The sequence below is a fragment of the Arachis ipaensis genome, chromosome B6, assembly GCF_059453495.1.
Source record: "Arachis ipaensis isolate K30076 ecotype BB chromosome B6, ASM5945349v1, whole genome shotgun sequence".
NCBI lineage: Eukaryota > Viridiplantae > Streptophyta > Magnoliopsida > Fabales > Fabaceae > Arachis > Arachis ipaensis.
The window spans coordinates 24,754,354-24,778,463 of NC_142441.1; the positions used below are offsets into that span (position 1 = coordinate 24,754,354).

The following is a 24,110-nucleotide window of genomic DNA, read 5'->3' on the forward strand; positions in this document are numbered from 1 at the left end:
TTTATAATTATCTCGTTTACACTGTAAGTGAGATATGTGTATTTTTTCAAAAAATTATCTCTTCCTATTTTTTTATTTTATTTAAAAACGAAATATGAATATTTATAAGTATAAAAATATAAGTTAAAAAAATAAATTAATAATTTAATTTGGACTAGTTTAAAAATATAAATTAATATATTTTATTATTATTTAGATTGAACAGAATATTAATAAATATTTTAATTAGATGATTAAATTAAAAAATTTAAATACAGAAAGCGGTTACAAAAATCATGTTTGGTTTGTTTAAGTCAAAATTCTCTCCCATGTCACTCTCTTTGCTTTCAAAGTTATAAAATAAAAATAATAAAAAATAAAAATAAGCATAAACATGTATGCTTTTTCATATTGAGGCCTGCTACATATACAAGTCTTTTTGGCTTATAAGTCTTACAAGTTGGCACAAGCCCAACAAAATACACGCGCATTACACTCCCACATTCAAGAGTAAATACACGCACGTTATTCAACCACTTTCTGTTTCCAAAGCGCGCTACTCACCATGCATTATGAATGACTCTTCTTCTTCTTCCTCCATGAAAACGAGTTTCTTGCCAAATTTGTTCGATCTCCTTCGTACGTTCTCTCTTCGTCTTTTCATTAATTGTTTCACCTGCGTTTATCACCAGTATTCTTGCTTCGTTTTTTTTTTTTTTTCGATTTTCATGGTTTCTGAAATCAAGTTTTGAAATCATTTTGAAGATAATGGAACTTCAAAAATACATCCAAACGATTACAGAAATACACCCAAACAGTTACAGAAATTCACCCAAACGATTACAAAAATACACCCAAAGGATTAGAAATACACCCAAGGGGTTTAAGAAATACACCCAAAGGATTTAAGAAATACACCAAAAATTCGTTGAAGTATACCTTATGCATAATTCAGAACTCTTCCTCTTTCTCCTCCTCATCTTCTGCTGCTTCTTCTTCTTCATTTTCTTATTTCATATTCTCATAATTTTTTTTGGGAGAAAAAAATCAAACAAAGAAGAAAAAAATACATAATGTTGCAAAATCAAAAGAAGAACGAGAAGAAACACGACGATGAAGATGAAACACTTCAAAAACGATTTCAGAGCTTGATGTCAAAAAAACAATAGAAATCGAGAATAATGAAGAAAGAGAACAGAGAAAAAAGCACGTAAATAAAGAAGGAGAAAGAGAAGGCAAGAAATTCGAAAAAGGAAACAGAATCCTTTCAAAAATTAAAAATCTGTTAGAGGTGTGTTTGAGCGTAATATCAATTAAAGGACTTGTAAGACTTGTATAACATAATCACTTGTACGTAGATAGGGGTGGCAACATGTACCCTACCCGCAAGTACCCAACCCGATCCCACTCGGTCGGGTAGGTTGCCAACCCGATCCGCAGCGGGTAGGGTAGGGTGCGGGTAGGGTTCTCGTGCGGGTCGGGTAGGGTAGGGTTCTCGTGCGGGTCGGGTAGGGTGCGGGTTGAGCCTCAACCCTACCCGACCAACCCGCACTCTATATATGCATATGTTATATACTTATATAAAAATATGTTTTAAGTGGATGTTGAACCAAAGACTTCTCATTAAATGCAAAAAATCCTTAGTCATTAAAAGAAGATCATTAATTGATAATTTAATAAACTTTTTTTTACATAAAAGTCAGTTCTATTTTAAATTATCATCAAGTTATATAATAATGTTGTTTCTTTTTTTGTAACCCGCGAGTAAAGTCGGATACTCGCGGATTAAGAGCAGGTAGGGTTAGGATTGAGATATTCTCAACCCACGGATAGAATAAGATTGAGTTTATATAAAAATCTCAACCTACAAATAGAATTAGGGTTGGCTCCAAACCCTACCCTACCCTACCCATTGCCACCCCTATACGTAGAGATTAATCCTTCCACATTTGAAGGTTCTCACTACTTGCGTCAATTAACTCTTAGCACTATATTTAAGCAACCAACTTTTTTTTCTTACAATCCATTCAAATTTTTACACACTATCTTCCTATTTTTATTTATTTTTATTATTTAATTTTCAAATTTCAAAAGATTACTCTCGCTATATTCTTCTTCGTTATTATCGCACATTATGTTCATAGACTATATTTACGTTCTCGATTTTTATTGTTTAAATCGATCCAAATTAAGTTATTAATATTTTTATTATTTTAAAAAATTATATTTTTATATTTATACATATCTATATTTTATTTATAATGTATACAAATTGTCACAAAAAAAAAATAATGTATACAAATTAATTATAAATATATTTCATTTATATTATAAATGAGATATGTGAAATAGGTCAATTTTTATGTATCAATATGTATTTAAAAATTTGTGGCTTATCTTATTTATACTTTACTGTATATATAAAATATATTTTTAATTAACTCGTTTAAATTATAAATAAGATAAATAATAGAATATAAAAACATAAATTATTGTCTAAATTATCTATATTAATAAATAAAATATTTAAAATGTTTATTTAAAAAAAAAAAATCCCTCCTATAAAATGACATTTAATTTCCTTGGTCCCTCCTCTCAAGTTGTTTATGGTTTGGTCTTCCCCCTCTCAAATAATTAACTTTAAAGGAGTCTTAACTCTTAAATGCCTAGGGATAGAACTGGTCCAGTGAATAACGCTTCTTACAGGTAACTTATTATAGGAATTGGCAACTGCTCTAAGCCTCTAACAAAAGCACACGTTAAGGGAATGAAAAAAAATTTCCAAGATTAATTATAAATTTATTATTTTCTTATTATTTATATTAGAATTTAGCTAATATGTCTTAAAATTTGTAATAGAAAGTTTGTATTAAAAAATTAGAAAAAAATTTTTAATTTAGAATTAATTTAATTTAATTTTATAAATTTATTATGTTAACACTCAATTAAAACTATCAAGTATGTGTTGTGTATCATTTAATGTGTTATATATATTAACAAACGAAAAAATTATAATATGACCAATTTAAAATTTTTAAAAAATAAGCAATCTACAAATTTGACCATTTACTAAAAAATCTGTTAGAAAACCCGTTTATATTAATTAATATTGATATTGATATCAATATCTTTTTTCTTCCAAAACCTCAACTCTCAAACGCATCTTAGACCTTAGCCATAGAGTATCTGAAAATATGAACAAGAAACCATGACTATTAATGTATTATTTTAGTTGTTATAAATTATGCGGATCACATGTTTGAGAAATTGTTTGAAACATTATTATGTGGTGGATGAGGATGGACTTTGGACCTTGCATCAACATAGAATACATAGATATTAATTAGAATAATTCTTCGCGTGCAAGCGTTTTTTTATACAAGTCTTTACAAGTCATTTATATTAATGCGCTTTGAATCGTACTGCACGTTTTCACTGCACATTCTTCTTCTTCTTGCTGCACTGTTCTTCTTCCTCTTTCTCTTCTTCTTCTTTTCTTTCGTTTCTTGCCTTCTCTTTCTCCTTATTCATTTTCGTGCTTTTTTTCTTTGTTTTCTTTCTTCGTTATTTTTTATTTTCATTGTTTTTTGACATCAAGCTTTAAAATCATTTTTGAAGAAGAAGAACCAGCAGAAGATGAAGAGGAGAAAGAAAAAGAATTCTAAATTATGCATAAGGTGTACTTCAACGAATTTTGGGTGTATTTCTTAAATCCTTTGGGTGTAGTTTTGTAATCCTTTAGGTGTATTTCTGTAATCCTTTGGGTGTATTTCTATAATCGTTTGGGTGAATTCCTATAACCGTTTGGGTGTATTTTTGTAATCGTTTGGGTGTATTTCTGAAGTTCCATTATCTTTAAATTTGGCAAGAAACTCGTTTTCATGAAGGAAGAAGAAGAAGAATTTTCATAATACATGGTGAGTAGTGCGCTTTAGAAACAGAAAGTGGTTGAATAAACGTGCGTTTATTTACTATTAAATGTGAAAGTATAATACGTGTGTTTTGTTAGACTTATGCCAACTTATAAGACTTGTAAATCAAAAAGACGTGTAGCAGCCTCTATTAATTATATGTATGATTCAATCTCTATATCTAAATATTAAAAAAAGACAATACTTGTAGAAATTTATTGCAATCCTGATTGGCGTACTCCATAATTGAACGATTGTCTTGTTCCATAATCACTGCCAGTAAAAAGCAGTACTTTGTAACCGTTTAAGTCAGAGAGAGATAATGGAAGATGGAAAGAATTGTCACCCTCTTCTGAGAGGAGGTAACAGAAGAGAGAAAGGTTACAGCCATGGCCTATCTTCCTCTCAGATGCAAGTTATGGCTTCCTTCTGTGAGGCCCTATTGCCTTCTCTCCCATTAAACAAGGAACAAAATCATGCACTTTCAGCTTTTTACAGTGTTTCTGGTTCTCAGGCTCCATTTCCTGATGAGGTGAATTTTGTTTTATTCATGTGAATCTTGCATGTGCTGTTTTTCTTCATGATCATCACAAGCTTAGCCAATTTGATTAAATTATTGTACTTGAATCTTCAGTGTTAGTGTGTTACAATTGAACAGTAGAGAGGAATTTGTGAATTGAATACAATTTGTTTTATGTTTATTTCTGAACCAATTCAAATTGAAAATTCAGACTGCAGAGATCATGTTCAAGAGGGTAATGCCACAAGCATGGTCCTTGGTTAGCTGGGTTCTGTGGATTCTTTCATTCAGGTTTGGGACACTGTTGCTTTGTGGAAAGGATTGCTTGGAATGGAAGTGGCCTTTCTTCCACAAATTCTCTGAGATTCCATTGAACAAGACAGAAGAAATTCTCAGGAAATGGTCAAGGGAGAACCATTGGAGACCTCTGAGGATAGTGTTTGTGCTCATCAAACTTGTCTCCTTCTACAATTTCTTCACAAGGGTAATTATTTGAAATGTATACCACATATTTGATTATTTGACTAAGAGAAATACCATGTCACATAGTTGTCTTGTTAATCCCTTTTCTTGCTAACTAAGTAACTAACTAATTGTTGTTTGTAACTACTAAGGTTTTTGTTCCCTTTTGTTTAAGTTTTGCTACTTTTCTCCAATTGCTGTAGACTGATGGAAATGGGCATAATCCAGCATGGGAAGCAATGGGGTACAAAGTGGACACCAGACAGAAGTTAACACATAAGGAGAGGCCTCTACAGAAGGGGATAGTAGAGACTATGTATGAAAATGATTCTACTTTAATCCAGTCTCTCACCGAAAAGGGCCTTGAAGTCACTGAAGATCCAGAGCACAATTCATACAATATCAAATGTGATGTTGTCATTGTTGGCTCCGGCTGTGGTGGAGGAGTTGCAGCTGCAATTCTCGCAAACTCGGGTCTGAAAGTGGTTGTCCTAGAGAAAGGAGAGTATTTTGTTTCCGAAGATTATTCTTCCCTTGAAGGTCCATCCATGAATGAGCTTTATGAATCAGGTGGAATCATGTCAAGTGTCGATGGGAAGATGATGATCTTGGCTGGTTCAACAGTTGGTGGAGGCTCGGCTATAAACTGGTCTGCATGCATCAGAACACCTGATCCTGTTCTGAAGGAATGGTCTGAAAGATATAAAATCCCACTTTTTGGGAGCTCTAATTATCAATCTGCAATGGATACGGTATGCAAAAGGATTGGTGTGACACCACTATGTGCAAAAGAAAGCTTTCAAAATCAAATTTTCAGAGAAGGATGCAAGAAAGTTGGCTTAGAAGTTGAGTCAGTTGCAATAAACGCTTCAGCAGATCACTATTGTGGCTCATGCTGTTATGGTTGTAGAACTGGAGATAAGAAGGGCACTCACTCTACTTGGTTAGTTGATGCTGTGGCGAATGGTGCAGTGATCGTCGCCGGATGTAAAGCCGAGAAGTTCATATTGGAAGATGGAAAGAATGGACTGAAGAAAAAGAAATGCATAGGAGTAATTGCTGCAGCCACTTGGAGGAGTAAGGTCACAAAGAAACTCCGAATCGTATCCAAGGTATCTATTTCATCATGTGGCTCTCTCTCCACACCTCCTCTATTGATTTCAAGTGGCCTGCAAAATCCATACATTGGGAAGAACCTCCGTCTGCACCCGGTCCAGTTAGCTTGGGGCTACTTCCCGGAAGACATGACAAACTTCGGTGGTACTAACTATGAGGGAGGAATCATAACTGCAATCCACAAAGAATTTGCAGAGGATTCCACCCCAAAATTCATTATAGAAGCACCTGCTCTAGGACCGGGATCATTTTCAACATTGGTTCCATGGGTCTCAGGGCTCGATGCGAAAGACAGGTTGGCGAAGTATGCAAGAACTGCTAACCTTTTTGCATTGGTAAGAGACAAAGGGTCAGGAGAAGTAAAGGCTGAAGGCAGAGTTTCTTACAGACTTGACCAAGTGGACAAGGAAAGCCTTAGAATTGGATTGAGGAAGGCCTTGAGGATCTTGGTTGCGGCCGGAGCTGTAGAAGTCGGCACTTACAGGAGTGATGGCCAAAGAATCAAATGCAAAGGGATCAAGGAGGAAGATTTTGAGGAGTTTCTGGACACAGTCACAGTGCCCGGTGGTCCCAGCTCAAGGAATGAACTTTGGACTATTTTCACTACTGCACATCAGATGGCAAGTTGTAGGATGGGCGCCACCGAAGATGACGGCGCACTCGATGAAAATGGCGAGAGTTGGGAAGCAGAAGGGTTGTATGTGTGTGATGCAAGTGTGTTTCCCAATGCTGTTGGTGTCAACCCCATGATAACAATTCAGTCCACAGCATATTGTATTGCCACTAAGATTGCAGAATCACTGATGAAAGAAATGTAGAACATGAACAGCTAAGTTTGTACCATTCTAGTTTAAGAGTTTCATTTTTAATTTATCTTTTGCCTTCCATGTTGAAATCCAATAATTTATCCATGATTTATATATATTGTTAGCAATGACATAATGAACTTTATTTGCTTGAAGACTAATAGTATCAAAGAACATAATGTTACCATGTCTGATGTTCATATACCATGTAAAAGTAAAACAAGAAGCGAAATAGCAATTATGTGCATTAATCGAAATGAACTAAAACGTGAGAAAGAAGCAAATTCGTTACTGAAAGTTTTCTTAACCTCTAGCTTCTTTGGTAAGAATTTCTCTTGATTCAATTCCTTCGTTATCAATCTGAATTCAGCAGATGAAAAGAACAATTTCTGTAACTAAATTGACTTGTAAAAATTTGAAGACAAGCGATTCTATTATACGATACCACATATATTCACCAAAATAGCCTTTCAATCTGTCGTCAGAAGACAATATTTTTAATGTTTCAACCACCTATTTACATTGAGTAGGTCTTTGATGATGGATTTGTGATATTTTACCATTTCAAAAGTGTCTAACTACTTTAATTAATTGTGTATAATAAAATATAAATTTTAGATTATTTGCACTTTTTGCGGAATAATAAAAGTTGTCCTGCCAATTTTCGGTGACAGTAACCAAAAGCTAAAGCGAAAGTTGTAGCAGATGTTTATTTAGATTTTCAAGGCAAAGGATTTCAGAGTAACGTTTGGACAACTTTCGACAATAAAATATATTTTTAAAATTTTTTAATAATTATTAAATAATTTTTATTTAATTTTAATTATAAATTTTATCTTTTATTTTATAAATTATTATTTTATTATTCATCTATCATATTTATTAAAAGAAACAAAAACAATAACAAAATAGATTTTTTATTAATCGTGACCTCCATAAATATTTTGGATTAATTGTGACCTCCATAAATATTTTGGGAGTGCGAATCAACGAATTTTTTATCTATTGATCCCTTGCATCCGTAAAAGCTAGAGAAATAATATTTGTTGGTAATTCAATCGATTGGAAATACAACCAATTGATTGAATTTCGACAATATGGGTTTTTCCAAACTTCAATCAATTGGAAGTGTAACACAATCGATTGAATTTCGCACGACAATATGGATTTTTTCAAAATTCAATTGATTGAAAATATTATACAATCGATTGAATTATGCTATTCAATGAGTTTTTTCTTATCAATCGATTAGTAGTGTAACATAGATTAAATTTGCAACAGCAATATGAGTTTTTTCAAAATTCAATCGATTAGAAGTATTACACAATCGATTGAATTGCATAAATTTTAGGTAAAATAATTCTAAAAATGTAAAAAATAAAAAATATTTTTAATGTTGTTGAGAAATGTCCCAAGGAAAAAAAGAGTGATAGTCTTTCCAATGAGATTGTAAATAAAAAAGGCAAAGATTTTCTTTACAACAACTAATAGCGTAAAAATGATAGGAATTAAACATAAAAGCATGAAAACAACTCTATTGATGTTGTATAATATGAATGGAACGAGGAGAGCCTCTAAGAGTTTTAATCATATTGCCAAAAAAAGAAAGACTATGGTATAGCGCAATTCAATTGATTGTGTAACACCTTCAATTGATTGAATTTTGAAAAAATTTATATTGGCGTGCGAAATTCAGTCGATTGTGTTGCATTTCTAATCTATTGAATTTTGGAAAAATCCATATTGTCATGCGAAATTCTATCGATTAGTAACAAACATGATTTTCCTAACTTCTACGGATGTAACGGATCAAGGGATAAAAAACTCATTGATTCCGATTGTCAAAATATTTATGGAGGTCACAATGAATGTGAGATGTATAATTATTTAGGCATATATTAAAGTCAGTCATTATGTATTTGTCTATAAATATATATATATTATTTTATTTATTTTCAATGTGTATTTATATTTTGATATATATTTTATACTAATTGCAGATAGTATTTTAAGTCTAATCGAAAAACAAAAACGAAAAAAAAAGGGGATTCTTTTTATAAATAAATAATTTAATTATTTTATTTACTGAAATATGTAATTTGTAGCGTATTTACTCATTTATATCACATTGATTTATCTCGTATTCTGGTTTACAGTGTAAACGAGATAATTATGAATGTATCTTGTTTAATGTATCTCGAGATATATAGAATTTGAAACAGGGCTGCTACACGTCCATATAATCATATAACCAAGTTGGCCCAAGCCCAGATAGAATCAGGCGCATTAAATGGCGAGTGAAAACACGCGCCAGACGAAAGAAACCCCTCTTTTTTCATTCGCGCTTCATTAGGGGTGGCAACGGGGCGGGTAGGGGCGGGTTTTTGCTCTACCCGACCCCGCCCCGCCCTACAGAAAATCCGCATCAAACCCGCCCCGCCCTACCCGCGGGTTGTAAAATGTTAAACCCTAACCCGCCCCTGCGGGTACCCGCCCCGCCCCTACCCACCCCTATAATTATTAAATCCAACAAATAAAATTAAATTTTAAAAATTATATAACCACTATTTACATACATAATATAAATTAAAGTAAAAATTTATATATGATATAATATTATTAATCATTTTACTAATTATTTTATATATGTTATGTATATTATATATTAAAAATATATATATTTACATATATATTATATATACCGGGGCGGGTAGGGGCGGGTTCAACCTAAACCCGACCCCGCCCCGCCCCGCACAAGAACCCGCCCCGTTAAAACCCGCCCCGGTGCGGGGCGGGTAATTACCCGCCCCGAGCGGGTAGGGGCAGGGTGGGTACCCGCGGGGTTCGGGTAGTGTTGCCACCCCTACGCTTCATTATGAAAAAACGTTACATCTTCTTCAACACGAAACCAATACACGAAACCACTCATTCTCTTCGAATCTCTCTCAACATCACTCAAACTTCAATCACATTCTCTGCGGAAACCACTACTGGAAAGAAATCGGAAGAAGATTTCGCAAGCAACAACCAGAAATGAACAAAAACAACAACAAAGACTACCAAAGGTATGAGAAAACTACTGTTCATTTGAAATCTTGCAATGTCGCGTTTCTCCTAGTTGCATTTTAGTTTTACTGGATTGATTTGCTTTGTTTAGTAGATGGAACTATTGTGAATGATTTTTACAGTATAACTAGGGCTTGGAATGAAATTTGTTGTTATTTTCATTTAATTCAGTGGATAGTGTAACTAGGGTTTTAAGATATACATGTTGTTCTTACTGGTGTGGATAGTTTAGCTAGAGCTTTGAAATTGGTTATTACTATCTTCAGTACTTTTGCATGGAAGAATACTATTCTTTTTTTATTGAAAGTCGATCATCATTTATTAACCACATGAACGTTTTTCGGTTCGGTGGCCTTTGTGATTTTGGTTCTGTGCATGAATGAGTTTTGGTTTGGTGGCTTGTGGCATTTTAATTGACTTGATTAAGATATACATGCTTGTATTTGTTTGTGTATTGAATGAAGTATTGACTAAAATTTTTTATTACAGCAAAACAGAACAAGACAATATCTCCCTTTCTACAAATTTTTTAAGCATGAGTTACACTTGTCACCAATTTCAGCAGAAAAATTGACAATATCTCGAGACTTGATGTAAATGAGTTTTGTTTAGGACAATTGACATTAGAGACAACTCTTTCACTTTGATAAGCCATACTACTGTAAAATTGTCTCATTATATTAGATAGATTTCAGCATGAATGGTAGTTAACCTTGATACTTAAAGAAAGATATCAAGTTTCAGTAAGAGTGTTTAAAGAAGCCAATTTGCAAATGTCATTTTGAAAGAACACCTAATTCATGAAATTTGAAAAACTTTTCTTTTGGAAGATGTTGATTTGATTAAGATATACGTGCTTGTTCTTATTTGTGTGGATAGTTTAACTAGAGCTTTGAAATTGATTGTTACTATCTTCAGTACTTCTTTTGCATGGAGGAATACTATTCTTGTTGACTGAAAGTTGATCATCATTTATTAACCACATGAATGTTTTTCGGCTCGGTGGCCTTTGTAATTTTGGTTCTGTGCATGAATGAGTTTTGGTTCGGTGGCCTTTGTGATTTTGGTTCTATGCATGAATGAGTTTCGGTTCGGTGGCTTGTGACATTTCAATTGACTTGATTAAGATATACATGCTTGTGCTTGTTGATGTATTAAATGAAGTATTGACTAAAATTTTTCATTACAGCAAGACAGAACAAGACAATGGCATCAATGAAGGAGAAGCCGCACTATAACGTAAGCAGATTAAATATATTTATCTGCTTTCATTAGAATAATATCTATTTTGTATTATAAATATATCCTCACATTCTGTTTCAAAACTTGCAGAAAACTCATTATTGCAAATGCCAAACAAAGGCAATAGCAACAGTGTACAGGGATATGAGTCAAGAAAAGAAAGATATAGTGGAAGAAATGAGATTTGGTATCCTGGCAAATGTCCCAGAAATGAATGTCTCTAATACCCTGTTGAAAGAATTGCTTGATCGCTTTGATGAAGAGAAAGGATGCCTGAAAACTCTCTAGGGTAAAATATACATAACTCCTCGGAAAGTAGCAACTGCATTGGGCATAACCAACGGAGGTAATACACTTTGCACTTACTGCTTATTTTCAGTTCATTGGTGTCCAGAAAATTAAACTGACCGTTTTTGACTGATTTTTTCTATTAAAATATTGTAGGGAATCGTTTTCCTAATAAGGTTGATTACAACAACCTGAATCCAGCAGACAAGGAATGTGCTGGATATGAGTGTGGAAGGGGAGGAGAACCGGAAAAAATTCAAGAGAACTTTTGTTGTCTTCATACAAAAGTGCTTCTTGCTTCCCACAACGGTAACTGTGGCCTTCCCAATCCATAAGCCACCGATCTTTCATGTGGACAACAATCGGGGATGGGATTCGGCAAAATATGTGCTCAACTTCTTGATGAAAGGAGTTGAAAACAAGAGAAAGGAGAAAGAAACAGTCTGTTGATGGCTATATTTTTGTGTTAATGTTGATATACTTCCACGAAACCAAGTTCCCCCGCCCGTTTGCACCTAATGCTCCCCCTGCACAGTGGGTGGCTGGTACGCGGAATCGTGATTACACTTTAATTTTGTAAAATTCATTGCTCTTTCTTTCCCTGGAAATGGCGCCAAAAACATGATGCCAAGGCCATGGTTCACAACTCCGTGTAACTAACCAGCAAGTGCACTGGGTCGTCCAAGTAATACCTTACGTAAGTAAGGGTCGAATCCCACGGAGATTGTTGGTATGAAGCAAGCTATGGTCACCTTGCAAACCTCAGTCAGGTGGATATCAAACAGTAATGGGTTTTCGAAAATAAATAATAGAATAGGGATAGAGATACTTATGTAATTCATTGGTGAGAATTTCAGATAAGCGAATGGAGATGCTTTCGTTCCTCTGAACCTCTGCTTTCCTGCTATCTTCATCCAATCAGTCTTACTCCTTTCCATGGTTGGCTTTATGTGATACATCACCACTGTCAATGGCTACTTTCGGTCATCTCTCGGGAAAATGATCCAATGCCCTGTCACGGCACGGCTAATCGTCTGGAGGCATCACCCTTGTCAATGGCTTCATCTTATCCTCTCAGTGAAAATGGTCAACGCACCCTGTCACGGCACGGCTATTCATCTGTCGGTTCTCGATCATGCTGGAATAGGATTTACTATCCTTTTGCGTCTGTCACTAACGCCCCGCAATCGCGAGTTTGGAGCTCGTCACAGTCATTCATTCATTGAATCCTACTCGGAATACCACAGACAAGGTTTAGACCTTCCGGATTCTCTTGAATGCCGCCATCATTCTAGCTTACACCACGAAGATTCTGGTTAGGAGATCTAAGAGATACTCATTCAGTTGAAGATAGAACGGAAGTGGTTGTCAGGCACGCGTTCATAGGGAATGATGATGATTGTCACGTTCATCACATTCAGGTTGAAGAGCGAATGAATATCTTAGAAGCGAAATAAGATGAATTGAATAGAAAACAATAGTACTTTGCATTAATCTTTGAGGAACAGCAGAGCTCCACACCTTAATCTATGGAGTGTAGAAACTCTACCGTTAAAAATACATAAGTGAAAGGTTCAGGCATGGCCGAATGGCCAGCCCCTCTGATCTAAGAACTAGGCGTCCAAAGATGTCAAATATAATAGTGAAATGTCCTATTTATAATAAACTAGCTACTAGGGTTTACAGAAGTAAGTAATTGATGCATAAATCCACTTCCGGGGCCCACTTGGTGTGTGCTTGGGCTGAGCTTGAGTGTTGCACGTGTAGAGGTCCTTTTTGGAGTTGAACGCCAGCTTTTGTGCCAGTTTGGGCGTTCAACTCTAGTTTTGGCTCCTTTTCTGGCGCTGGACGCCAGATTTGGGCAGAAAGCTGGCGTTGAACGCCAGTTTACGTCATCTATTCTTGGCCAAAGTATGGACTATTATATATTTCTGGAAAGCCCTGGATGTCTACTTTCCAACGCAATTGGAAGCGTGCCATTTTGAATTTTGTAGCTCCAGAAAATCCACTTTGAGTGCAGGGAGGTCAGAATCCAACAGCATCAGCAGTCCTTCTTCAACCTCTGAATCTGATTTCTGCTCAAGTCCCTCAATTTCAGCCAGAAAATACCTGAAATCACAGAAAAACACACAAACTCATAGTAAAGTCCAGAAATGTGAATTTAACATAAAATCTATTAAAAACATCCCTAAAAGTAACTAGATTCTACTAAAAATATACTAAAAACAATGCCAAAAAGCGTATAAATTATCCGCTCATCACAACACTAAACTTATATTGTTGCTTGTCCCCAAGCAACTGAAAATCAAAATAGGATAAAAAGAATAGAATATACTATAAATTCTAAACTATCAATGAAACATAGCTCCAATCAGATGAGCGGGACTTGTAGCTTTTTGCCTCTTGAATAGTTTTGGCATCTCACTTTATCCATTGAGGTTCAGAATGATTGGCATCTATAGGAACTCAGAGTTCAGATAGTGTTATTGATTCTCCTAGTTCATTATGATGATTCTTGAATACAGCTGTTTTATGAGTCTTGGCCGTGGCCCTAAGCACTTTATTTTCCAGTATTACCACCGGATACATAAATACCACAGACACATAATTGGGTGAACCTTTTCAGATTGTGACTCAGCTTTGCTAAAGTCCCCAATTAGAGGTGTCCAGGGTTCTTAAGCACACTCTTCTTTTGCTTTGGACCTTGACTTTAACCGCTCAGTCTCAAGTTTTCACTTGACACCTACACGCCACAAGCACATGGTTAGGGACAGCTTGGTTTAGCCGCTTAGGCCAGGATTTTATTCCTGTAGGCCCTCCTATCCACTGATGCTCAAAGCCTTGGGATCCTTTTTATTTCCCTTGCCTTTTGGTTTTAAGGGTTATTGGCTTTTTGCTCTTGCCTCTTGGTTTTAAGAGCTTTGGCTTTTTCTGCTTGCTTTTTCTTTTTCTTTTTTTTTTCTTTCTATTTTTTTTTTGCCTATTTTTTTTCTGCAAGCTTTGTTCTTTGCTGCTTTTTCTTGCTTCAAGAATCATTTTTATGATTTTTCAGATTATCAAATAACATGTCTCCTTGTCATCATTCTTTCAAGAGCCAACATATTTAACATTCTTAAACAACAACTTCAAAAGACATATGCACTGTTCAAGCATACATTCAGAAAATAAGAAGCATTGTCACCACATCAATATAATTAAACTAAGTTCAAGGATAAGTTCAAAACTCATGTACTTCTTGTTCTTTTGAATTAAAACATTTTTTCATTTAAGAGAGGTGATGGATTCATAGGACATTCATAACTTTAAGACATAGTTACCAACTACTAATGATCATGTAATGAAGACATAAACATAGATAAGCACATAACATAGAAAATGAAAAACAGAAGAAATAAGAACAAGGAATGAATCCACCTTAGTGATGGTGGCGTTTCCTTCTTGAGGAACCAATGATGTCCTTGAGCTCTTCTATGTCTCTTCCTTGTCTTTGTCGCTCCTCCTTTCCTTGCTTTTTGATCTTCTCTTATTTCATGAAGGATGATGGAGTGCTCTTGATGTTCCACCCTTAGTTGCTTCCAATAATTGTGTGGAAGAAAATGTATCCCCTGAGGTATCTCAGGGATCTCTTGATTTGCAGTCAAATGTTCTACCACTGAGCTATAGACCCTTGATGGAAGCTTTTGTCTTCCCTTTTTTCTTTCTAGAGGTTTCTCTAGCCTTAGGTGCCATCAATGGTTATGGAAAAAACAAAAAAGCTATGCTTTTACCACACCAAACTTAGAATGTTGCTCGCCCTCGAGCAAAAGAAGAAAGAATAGAAGAAGAAGAAGAAGATATGGAGGAGATGGATGGATGTGTGTATTCGGCCATATGGGTGGGATTGGGTGGGAGAGAGATGTTGAATTTTGAAGGTAGTGGGTGTATGGATGTGAGTGGTAAATGGAAAACAGAAGGAATGATCATGAATGGAAAGAGAGATGATGAGGTAGGTGGGGATCCTGTGGGGTCCACAGATCCTGAGATGATCCTGTGGGGTCCACAGATCCTGAGGTGTCAAGGCATTTACATCCCTGCACCAAATTAGGCATGTAAAATGCCCTTGCACACAACTCTGGGCGTTCAGCGCCAGGTTGGTGCCCATTTTGGGCGTTCAACGCCCATTTATTGCCATTTCTGGCGTTGAACGCCAGAACCATGCCTGTTCTGGCGTTCAGCGCCCAGAAGCTGCCCATTTTGGGCGTTCAGCACCAGAACCATGCTCTGTTCTGGTGCTGAATGCCAGACAGATGCTCCTCCAGGGTGTGATTTTTCTTCTGCTATTTTTGATTCTGTTTTCAATTTTTCTATTTATTCTGTGACTCCACATGATCATGAACCTAAGAAAACATGAAAAACAATAATAGAATTAGATAAATAAACATTGGGTTGCCTCCCAACAAGCACTTCTTTAATGTCAATAGCTTGACAGTGGGCTCTCATGGAGCCTCACAGATGTGCAGAGCTTTGTTGAGACCTCCCAACACCAAACTTAGAGTTTGGATATGGGAGTTCAACACCAAACTTAGAGTTTAGTTGTGGCCTCCCAACACCAAACTTAGAGTTTGACTGTGGGGGCTTTGTTTGACTCTGCTTTGAGAGAAGCTTTTCATGCTTCCTCTCCATGGTTGCAGAGGGAGATCCTTGAGTTTTAAACACAAGGGAGTCCTCATTCCATTAAAGGACTAGTTCACCTCTGTCAACATCAATCACAGCTCTTGCTGTGGCCAGGAAAGGTCTTCCTAGGATGATGGATTCATCCTCTTCCTTTCCAGTATCCAGGACTATGAAATCAGCAGGGATTGGCCTTCAACCTTTACTAACACGTCCTCTACTTGTCCATATGCCTGTTTTCTTGAATTGTCTGCCATCTCTAATGAGATTTTAGCAGCTTGCACCCCATAGATTCCCAGTTTCTCTATTACAGAGAGGGGCATGAGGTTTATTCCTGAACCAAGGTCACACAGAGCCTTAAAGATCATGGTGCCTATGGTACAAGGTATTATGAACTTTTCAGGATCCTGTCTCTTCTGAGGCAATGTCAGTTGATCCAGATCACTTAGTTCATTGATGAACAAGGGAGGTTCAACTTCCCAAGTATCAATACCAAATAATTTGGCATTCAGCTTCATGATTGCACCAAGGAACTTGGCAGCTTGCTTTTCAGTAACATCCTCATTTTCTTCAGAAGAGGAATACTCATCAGAGCTCATGAAGGGCATAAGGAGGTTCAACGGAATCTCTATGGTCTCTAGATGAGCCTCAGAGTCCTTTGGTTCCTCAGAGGGAAGCTCCTTATTGGTCACTGGACGTCCCAGGAGGTCTTCCTCCTTGGGATTTACGTCCTCCTCTCCCTCCTTGGGTTCGGCCATTTTGGTTATGTCAATGGCCTTGCACTCTCCTTTTGGATTCTCTTTTGTATTGCTTGGGAGAGTACTAGGAGGGATTTCAGTGATTCTTTTACTCAGCTGGCCCACTTGTGCTTCCAAATTTCTAATGGAAGACCTTGTTTCATTCATGAAACTCACAGTGGCCTTAGATAGATCAGAGATTAAGTTTGCTAAGCTAGATGGATTCTGCTCAGAATTCTCTGTCTGTTGCTGAGTGGATGATGGAAAAGGCCTGCTATTGCTAAACCTGTTTCTTCCACCATTATTAAAGCCTTGTTGAGGCTTTTGATCCTTCCATGAGAAATTTGGATGATTTCTCCATGATGAATTATAGGTGTTTCCATAAGGTTCACCCATGTAATTTACCTCTGCTATTGCAGGGTTTTCAGGATCATAAGCTTCTTCTTCAAAAGATGCCTCTTGAGTACTGTTGGATGCAGCTTGCATTCCATTCAGACTCTGGGAAATCATATTGACTTGCTGAGTCAATATTTTGTTCTGAGCCAATATGGCATTCAGAGTATCAACTTCAAGAACTCCCTTCTTCATAGGCGTCCCATTACTCACAGGATTCCTTTCAGAAGTGTACATGAACTGGTTATTAGCAACCATGTCAATGAGTTCTTGAGCTTCTGCAGGCATTTTCTTTAGGTGAATGGATCCACCTGCAGAAGTGTCCAGTGACATCTTTGATAGCTCAGATAAACCATCATAGAATATATCCAGGATGGTCCATTCTGAAAGCATGTCAGAAGGACACTTTTTGGTCAACTGTTTGTATCTTTCCCAAGCTTCATAGAGGGATTCACCTTCTTTCTGTCTGAAGGTTTGAACATCAGCTCTAAGCTTGCTTAGCTTTTGAGGAGGAAAGTACTTGGCTAAGAAAGCCGTGACCAGCTTATCCCAAGAGTTCAGGCTGTCTTTGGGTTGAGAATCCAACCATAATCTAGCTCTGTCTCTTACAGCAAAAGGGAAAAGCATGAGCCTGTAGACTTCAGGATCTACTCCATTAGTCTTAACAGTATCACATATCTGCAAGAATTCAGTTAAGAACTGAAAAGGATCTTCAGATGGAAGTCCATGAAACTTGCAGTTCTGCTGCATCAGAGAAACTAATTGAGGTTTCAGCTCAAAGTTGTTTGCTCCAATGGCAGGAATGGAGATGCTTCTTCCATGTAAATTGGAATTAGGTGCAGTAAAGTCACCAAGCATCCTCCTTGCATTATTATTATTTTCGGCTGCCATCTCCTCTTCCTGTTCGAAAATTTCTGAAAGGTTATCTCTGGATTGTTGTAATTTAGCTTCTCTTAATTTTCTCTTCAGAGTCCTTTCAGGTTCTGGATCTGCTTCAACAAGAATGTTCTTGTCCTTGCTCCTGCTCATATGACAAAGAAGAAGGCACAGAGAATATAATAATAATAATATGGATCCTTTATACCACAGTATAGGGATCCCTGTGTGAGTAGAAGAAGAGGGGGAGACAAAGAATGTAATATAATGAAAGAAACACAACTGTGAGGAGGGTTGAGATGTGAGATGAGATGTTAGTAAATGAATGAATAAATAGAATAAGATGGGAGAGAGAGAATTTTCGAAAAATATTTTTGAAAAACAGTTAGTGATTTTCGAAAATGGTTTTTGAAAAATGTTAGTATTTTTCGAAAAAAAAAAAATTTTTTTAAATCAAAAATAAAAATAAGAATAATTAGTTAATTAAAAAGAAATTTTTGAAAAAAGGGGAAGATATTTTCGAAAATGAGAGAGAGAGAGTTAGTTAGGTAGTTTTGAAAAAGATGAGAAACAAACAAAAAGTTAGTTAGTTAGTTGAAACAAATTTGAAAAGATAAGAAGTTAGGAAGTTAGAAAAGATATTTTTGAAATCAAATTTTTGAAAAAGATAAGATAAGAAGATATTTTGAAAAGATATGATTGAAATTAGTTTTTGAAAAAGATTTGATTTTTGAAAATCACAATTAATGACTTGATTCACAAGAAATCACAAGATATGATTCTAGAACTTAAAGTTTGAACCTTTCTTAACAAGCAAGTAACAAACTTGAAATTTTTGAATCAAAACATTAATTGTTATTGTTATTTTTGAAAATTTGATATAAAAAATAAGAAAAATATTTTTGAAAAATATTTTTAAAATTTTCGAAAATAACTAAGAAAAATGAAAAAGATTTGATTTTTGAAAAAGATGAGATTTTTAAATTGAAAATTTGATTTGACTCATAAGAACAACTAGATTTTAAAAATTTTTGAAAAAGTCAAATCTAATTTTCGAAATTTTAAGAGAGAAAAAGGGAAAGATATTTTTTTGATTTTTGAATTTTTATGATGAGAGAGAAAAACAAGAAAAATGATGCAATGCATGAAAGTTATGGATCAAAACTATGAATGTATGCAAGAATGCTATGAATGTTAAGATGAACACCAAGAACACCGTGAATATCATGATGAACATCAAGAATATATTTTTGAAAAATTTTTAATGCAAAGAAAACATGCAAGACACCAAACTTAGAATTCTTTAATGCTTAGACACTAAGAATTCAAGAATGCATATGAAAAACAAGAAAAGACACAAAACATGCAAATGCAAAGATCAAACAAGAAGACTTACCAAGAACAACTTGAAGATCATGAAGAACACTATGAATGCATGAATTTTCGAAAAAATGCAAGATGCACATGCAATTGACACCAAACTTATAACATGACTCAAGACTCAACCAAGAAACACAAAAATATTTTTGATTTTTTTTTTTTATGATTTTCTAATTTTTTTGGATTTTTATTTTATATTTTTCGAAAATTATTTAGAAAAGAGAAAAATAAGGATTCAGAATTTTTAATATGAATTCCAGGAATCTTATGCTCTAAAGCTCCAATCAAAGGGTCAGGCATGGCTTAATAGCCAGCCAAGCTTTAGTATGTAACTCAGACATGACACGTCTAACATGCCCTACAGTCGTATTAGACATGGCTTTACAGCCAGCCATGCTTCATGAAACACTAGAATTCATTCTTTAAAAATTCTGAAGAAAATTACATTTTTGAAAACATTTTTATTTTAAACTTTTTTTTTTTTGAAAACAAAGGAGAAATTTTTTTGAAATATTTTTGAAAAATTTTTGAAAACAAAACAAAAAGAAAATTACCTAATCTGAGCAACAAGATGAACCGTCAGTTGTCCAAAGTCGAACAATCCCCGGCAACGGCGCCAAAAACTTGGTACGCAGAATCGTGATTACACTTTAATTTTGTAAAATTCATTGCTCTTTCTTTCCCTGGAAATGGCGCCAAAAACATGATGCCAAGACCATGGTTCACAACTCCGTGTAACTAACCAGCAAGTGCACTGGGTCGTCCAAGTAATACCTTACGTAAGTAAGGGTCGAATCCCACGGAGATTGTTGGTATGAAGCAAGCTATGGTCACCTTGCAAATCTCAGTCAGGCGGATATCAAACAGTAATGGGTTTTCGAAAATAAATAATAGAATAGGGATAGAGATACTTATGTAATTCATTGGTGAGAATTTCAGATAAGCGAATGGAGATGCTTTCGTTCCTCTGAACCTCTGCTTTCCTGCTATCTTCATCCAATCAGTCTTACTCCTTTCCATGGCTGGCTTTATGTGATACATCACCACTGTCAATGGCTACTTTCGGTCATCTCTCGGGAAAATGATCCAATGCCCTGTCACGGCACGGCTAATCGTCTGGAGGCATCACCCTTGTCAATGGCTTCATCTTATCCTCTCAGTGAAAATGGTCAACGCACCCTGTCACAGCACGGCTATTCATCTGTCGGTTCTCGATCATGCTGGAATAGGATTTACTATCCTTTTGCATCTGTCACTAACGCCCCGCAATCACGAGTTTGGAGCTCGTCACAGTCATTCATTCATTGAATCCTACTCGGAATACCACAGACAAGGTTTAGACCTTCCGGATTCTCTTGAATGCCGCCATCATTCTAGCTTACACCACGAAGATTCTGGTTAGGAGATCTAAGAGATACTCATTCAGTTGAAGGTAGAACGGAAGTGGTTGTCAGGCATGCGTTCATAGGGAATGATGATGATTGTCACGTTCATCACATTCAGGTTGAAGAGCGAATGAATATCTTAGAAGCGAAATAAGATGAATTGAATAGAAAACAGTAGTACTTTGCATTAATCTTTGAGGAACAGCAGAGCTCCACACCTTAATCTATGGAGTGTAGAAACTCTACCGTTAAAAATACATAAGTGAAAGGTCCAGGCATGGCCGAATGGCCAGCCCCTCTGATCTAAGAACCAGGCGTCCAAAGATGTCAAATACAATAGTGAAATGTCCTATTTATAATAAACTAGCTACTAGGGTTTACAGAAGTAAGTAATTGATGCATAAATCCACTTCCGGGGCCCACTTGGTGTGTGCTTGGGCTGAGCTTGAGTGTTGCACGTGTAGAGGTCCTTTCTGGAGTTGAACGCCAGCTTTTGTGCCAGTTTGGGCGTTCAACTCTGGTTTTGGCTCCTTTTCTGGCGCTGGACGCCAGATTTGGGCAGAAAGCTGGTGTTGAACGCCAGTTTACGTCGTCTATTCTTGGCCAAAGTATGGACTATTATATATTGCTGGAAAGCCCTGAAAGTCTACTTTCCAACGCAATTGGAAGCGTGCCATTTCGAGTTCTGTAGCTCCAGAAAATCCACTTTGAGTGCAGGGAGGTCAGAATCCAACAGCATCAGCAGTCCTTCTTCAACCTCTGAATCTGATTTCTGCTCAAGTCCCTCAATTTCAGCCAGAAAATACCTGAAATTACAGAAAAACACACAAACTCATAGTAAAGTCCAGATATGTGAATTTAACATAAAATCTATTAAAAACATCCCTAAAAGTAACTAGATTCTATTAAAAATATACTAAAAACAATGCCAAAAAGCATATAAATTATCCGCTCATCAGTGGCCTATTGAAACAAGGCAAATGATGCTTGAACGGATTTCATCCAAAGCAACAGAACCATTGGTAAATACTCTACTAAAATTCCCCCAAAAATTTGCTTTCAAATGCTTTTAAAATACTCTACTAACTAAATAAACTTCTGTTTTAGGTTATAATTAATTTATTTGTCCTACTTGCAAATGTTAGTTTGTTCACTTGAATGTTTCTCCATTAAGAAATATTTTTCTTGATGATTAAATAGTTGTCATGTACTATTCACCATATGACTATTTTTCGATTTGGTGGGATTGCTTCATTTGTTTCACCGGATTGTTAATGTGTTTTCTTGATGATTAAATAATTGAGTCCTTGTTTCTATTTTAGGAACTTCTGTACAGAAAGGAAAAAAAAGAAAGAAAAAACAAAAACAAGTAACTTGGACAAGAAAGAAAAAGGAAAGAAAATAAAAAAGAAAATTGTCGAGACGTATTCTTCTTCGAAAGAGGAAAGACTTTTCGAATCTGAATCCGAAAGCCAATAAGTTTAGTTTTCATATTGATTTCATTTAACTTGTATTTAGTTAAATTTATTCTTATGCGCTTGTTCTTGTGTATTGCAGAGAAGAAGAAATAAAAAAAAAAACTGGAACAAAGAAAAGAAAACAACCACCGAAGGTGGTTAAAAAACAAACCAAAAAACAAAGCCTGTGCCGATAGATTCACAAAGCACAAGCGAATCTGAAAGCCAATAAGTATTGCGTAATTTCTGTGAGTTGTTTTGTTGATTGCATATGTATGACCTTTTGTTCAGCAAATGAATTAATTTCGGTTCGGTGAGCTTCTAATTTTTGTTTTAGCACTTTAATTTAGTTGGGTTTGGTGGTGTCTGTCAGTTTGGTTGACTTCATTATTACTGTCTTGTCTCCAGTATGAATTCGATGTGTTTGTCTGTATTTCAGAGAAAATGAAATCGATAAAACACCCATAATAAAAAGAAAACAACCGCAAAGGGTGGCAAAAACACATGCCCAATCTGACAAGGAGTAAGTTTCTCGAATCATATTTTCTTTTATTGATACTTACGTTTTAGGTTCCTTGATACTTATTTTATGAACTTTCAGAACTGAACAAGCAAAAGAGAATGCTGCAGAAAGAAGAAAACGAGCATTGGAGACGATAAGGGAAAAGAGATCAAAGAAAAGAAATGATGGAGCTCAGTCAACAAACATTGCTCCGGATCAGTTTGACTCTCCAAAGGCACAAAATGAATTCTCTCAGACATAAGATTCAGCTTATTATTCCCGAGTTCTTTTTCTTTCTTTGCTTACTTTTCCTACAACCTTTTCTAATTCCTCTAGATTCAATTACTAATATTTATTTATCTTGCTTAGAGTGCTGATTGTAAATCTGGATAGCGAGCAACTCTTACAGACTCAAGGAAGCTCTACACCTTCTGTAAATACCGTGAGCAATACCAGGTAAATTGGTTCACTGCATATTGTACTTTCGCTTCAGTGGTTGCCCAAAAATGAATTTAATGTGTTTTTAGACCTCTGCTTTTAATCTTGGTTTCTAATTTTAATTTGTTATCATTTTTTTAAGAAAAATATCCCGGAAAGCCCGGTCAAATATTTTAGAAAAAAAAATCTTCCCAAGAAAGACTTTTAAAACTCCACCAGTGTAAGTTAAAAATATTTATGTTACTCTTTTAGATTTAGTTAATAATTTTTGTTTAATTAATCACAAGAAAAATGTGTTTAAATGTCACTAGAGCTACACCTGATTCTGAGCTACAAATCATTGAGTTTCAACAAGAAACTCGTTCTCAACCTTTGGAAGTGTGAGTTTTTTAATGTGAAAATTCCTATTTTTCAAAACAAATTCTAATTATTTAACATTAACTTTATCCTTGTTTACATTCCTTAGACCTCCTCTTGCATTGTCTCTTCCAAGTTCTATTCAGGAAGAGTTGATCAGAGATGACTTCATATATGTCCCTCCACAAAACGAAACACAACAAACTTCTAATAATGAGTAAGTTAATAAATATTTATTCACCACATGAATCTTGTTCAATGTTTACTGCTTATACATGGTTTAATTATGGTTCAGTTGAAACCAAAAATGAATTCAATGTGTTCTTGTCTTTGGACTCTCTTCTATTTATTACAGCTGCCCTCCAGAACCCAAAAAGCAGGGTGTTACAGTGTCTCTTACGAGTTCTATAATTGAAGACTTATTCAAAGATGACTATGTCTATAAAGTTTCTAATAAAGAGTAAGTTTCACATAAAAATTATTTTTATTAATTTTAATGGTATAGGATAATAATTCTGGGTTGTTATTGAACTGTTTTCTATTTA

General features: G+C 35.5%; 1 protein-coding gene and 1 non-coding gene across 2 annotated transcripts; both read left to right on the plus strand.

Annotated features, from left to right (window-relative positions):
- The first annotated feature begins 4,047 nt into the window (after positions 1–4,047).
- Positions 4,048–6,981, plus strand: LOC107646267 (Long-chain fatty alcohol dehydrogenase family protein). The gene is made up of 3 exons (XM_016350462.3): positions 4,048–4,422; positions 4,622–4,894; positions 5,076–6,981. The coding sequence occupies exons 1-3, from the start codon at positions 4,213–4,215 to the stop codon at positions 6,804–6,806; spliced, it is 2,214 nt and encodes a 737-aa protein (XP_016205948.1). The 5' UTR covers positions 4,048–4,212; the 3' UTR covers positions 6,807–6,981.
- A 10,576-nt stretch (positions 6,982–17,557) lies between these two features.
- On the plus strand, positions 17,558–17,665 carry LOC148554914 (small nucleolar RNA R71). Its single transcript, XR_015887261.1, has one exon. It is a non-coding gene; the product is annotated as a small nucleolar RNA R71 (small nucleolar RNA).
- The last annotated feature ends 6,445 nt before the right edge of the window (positions 17,666–24,110 follow it).

What these genes read in the sequence shown, in the direction of transcription:
- LOC107646267 (XM_016350462.3), top strand. Translation starts at nt 4,213, where the DNA reads ATGGAAGATGGAAAGAATTGTCACCCTCTTCTGAGAGGAGGTAACAGA. An exon ending in AGGCTCCATTTCCTGATGAG is followed by an intron (nt 4,423 to 4,621) that starts GTGAATTTTGTT and finishes TTGAAAATTCAG; the next exon opens with ACTGCAGAGATCATGTTCAA. An exon ending in TCTACAATTTCTTCACAAGG is followed by an intron (nt 4,895 to 5,075) that starts GTAATTATTTGA and finishes CAATTGCTGTAG; the next exon opens with ACTGATGGAAATGGGCATAA.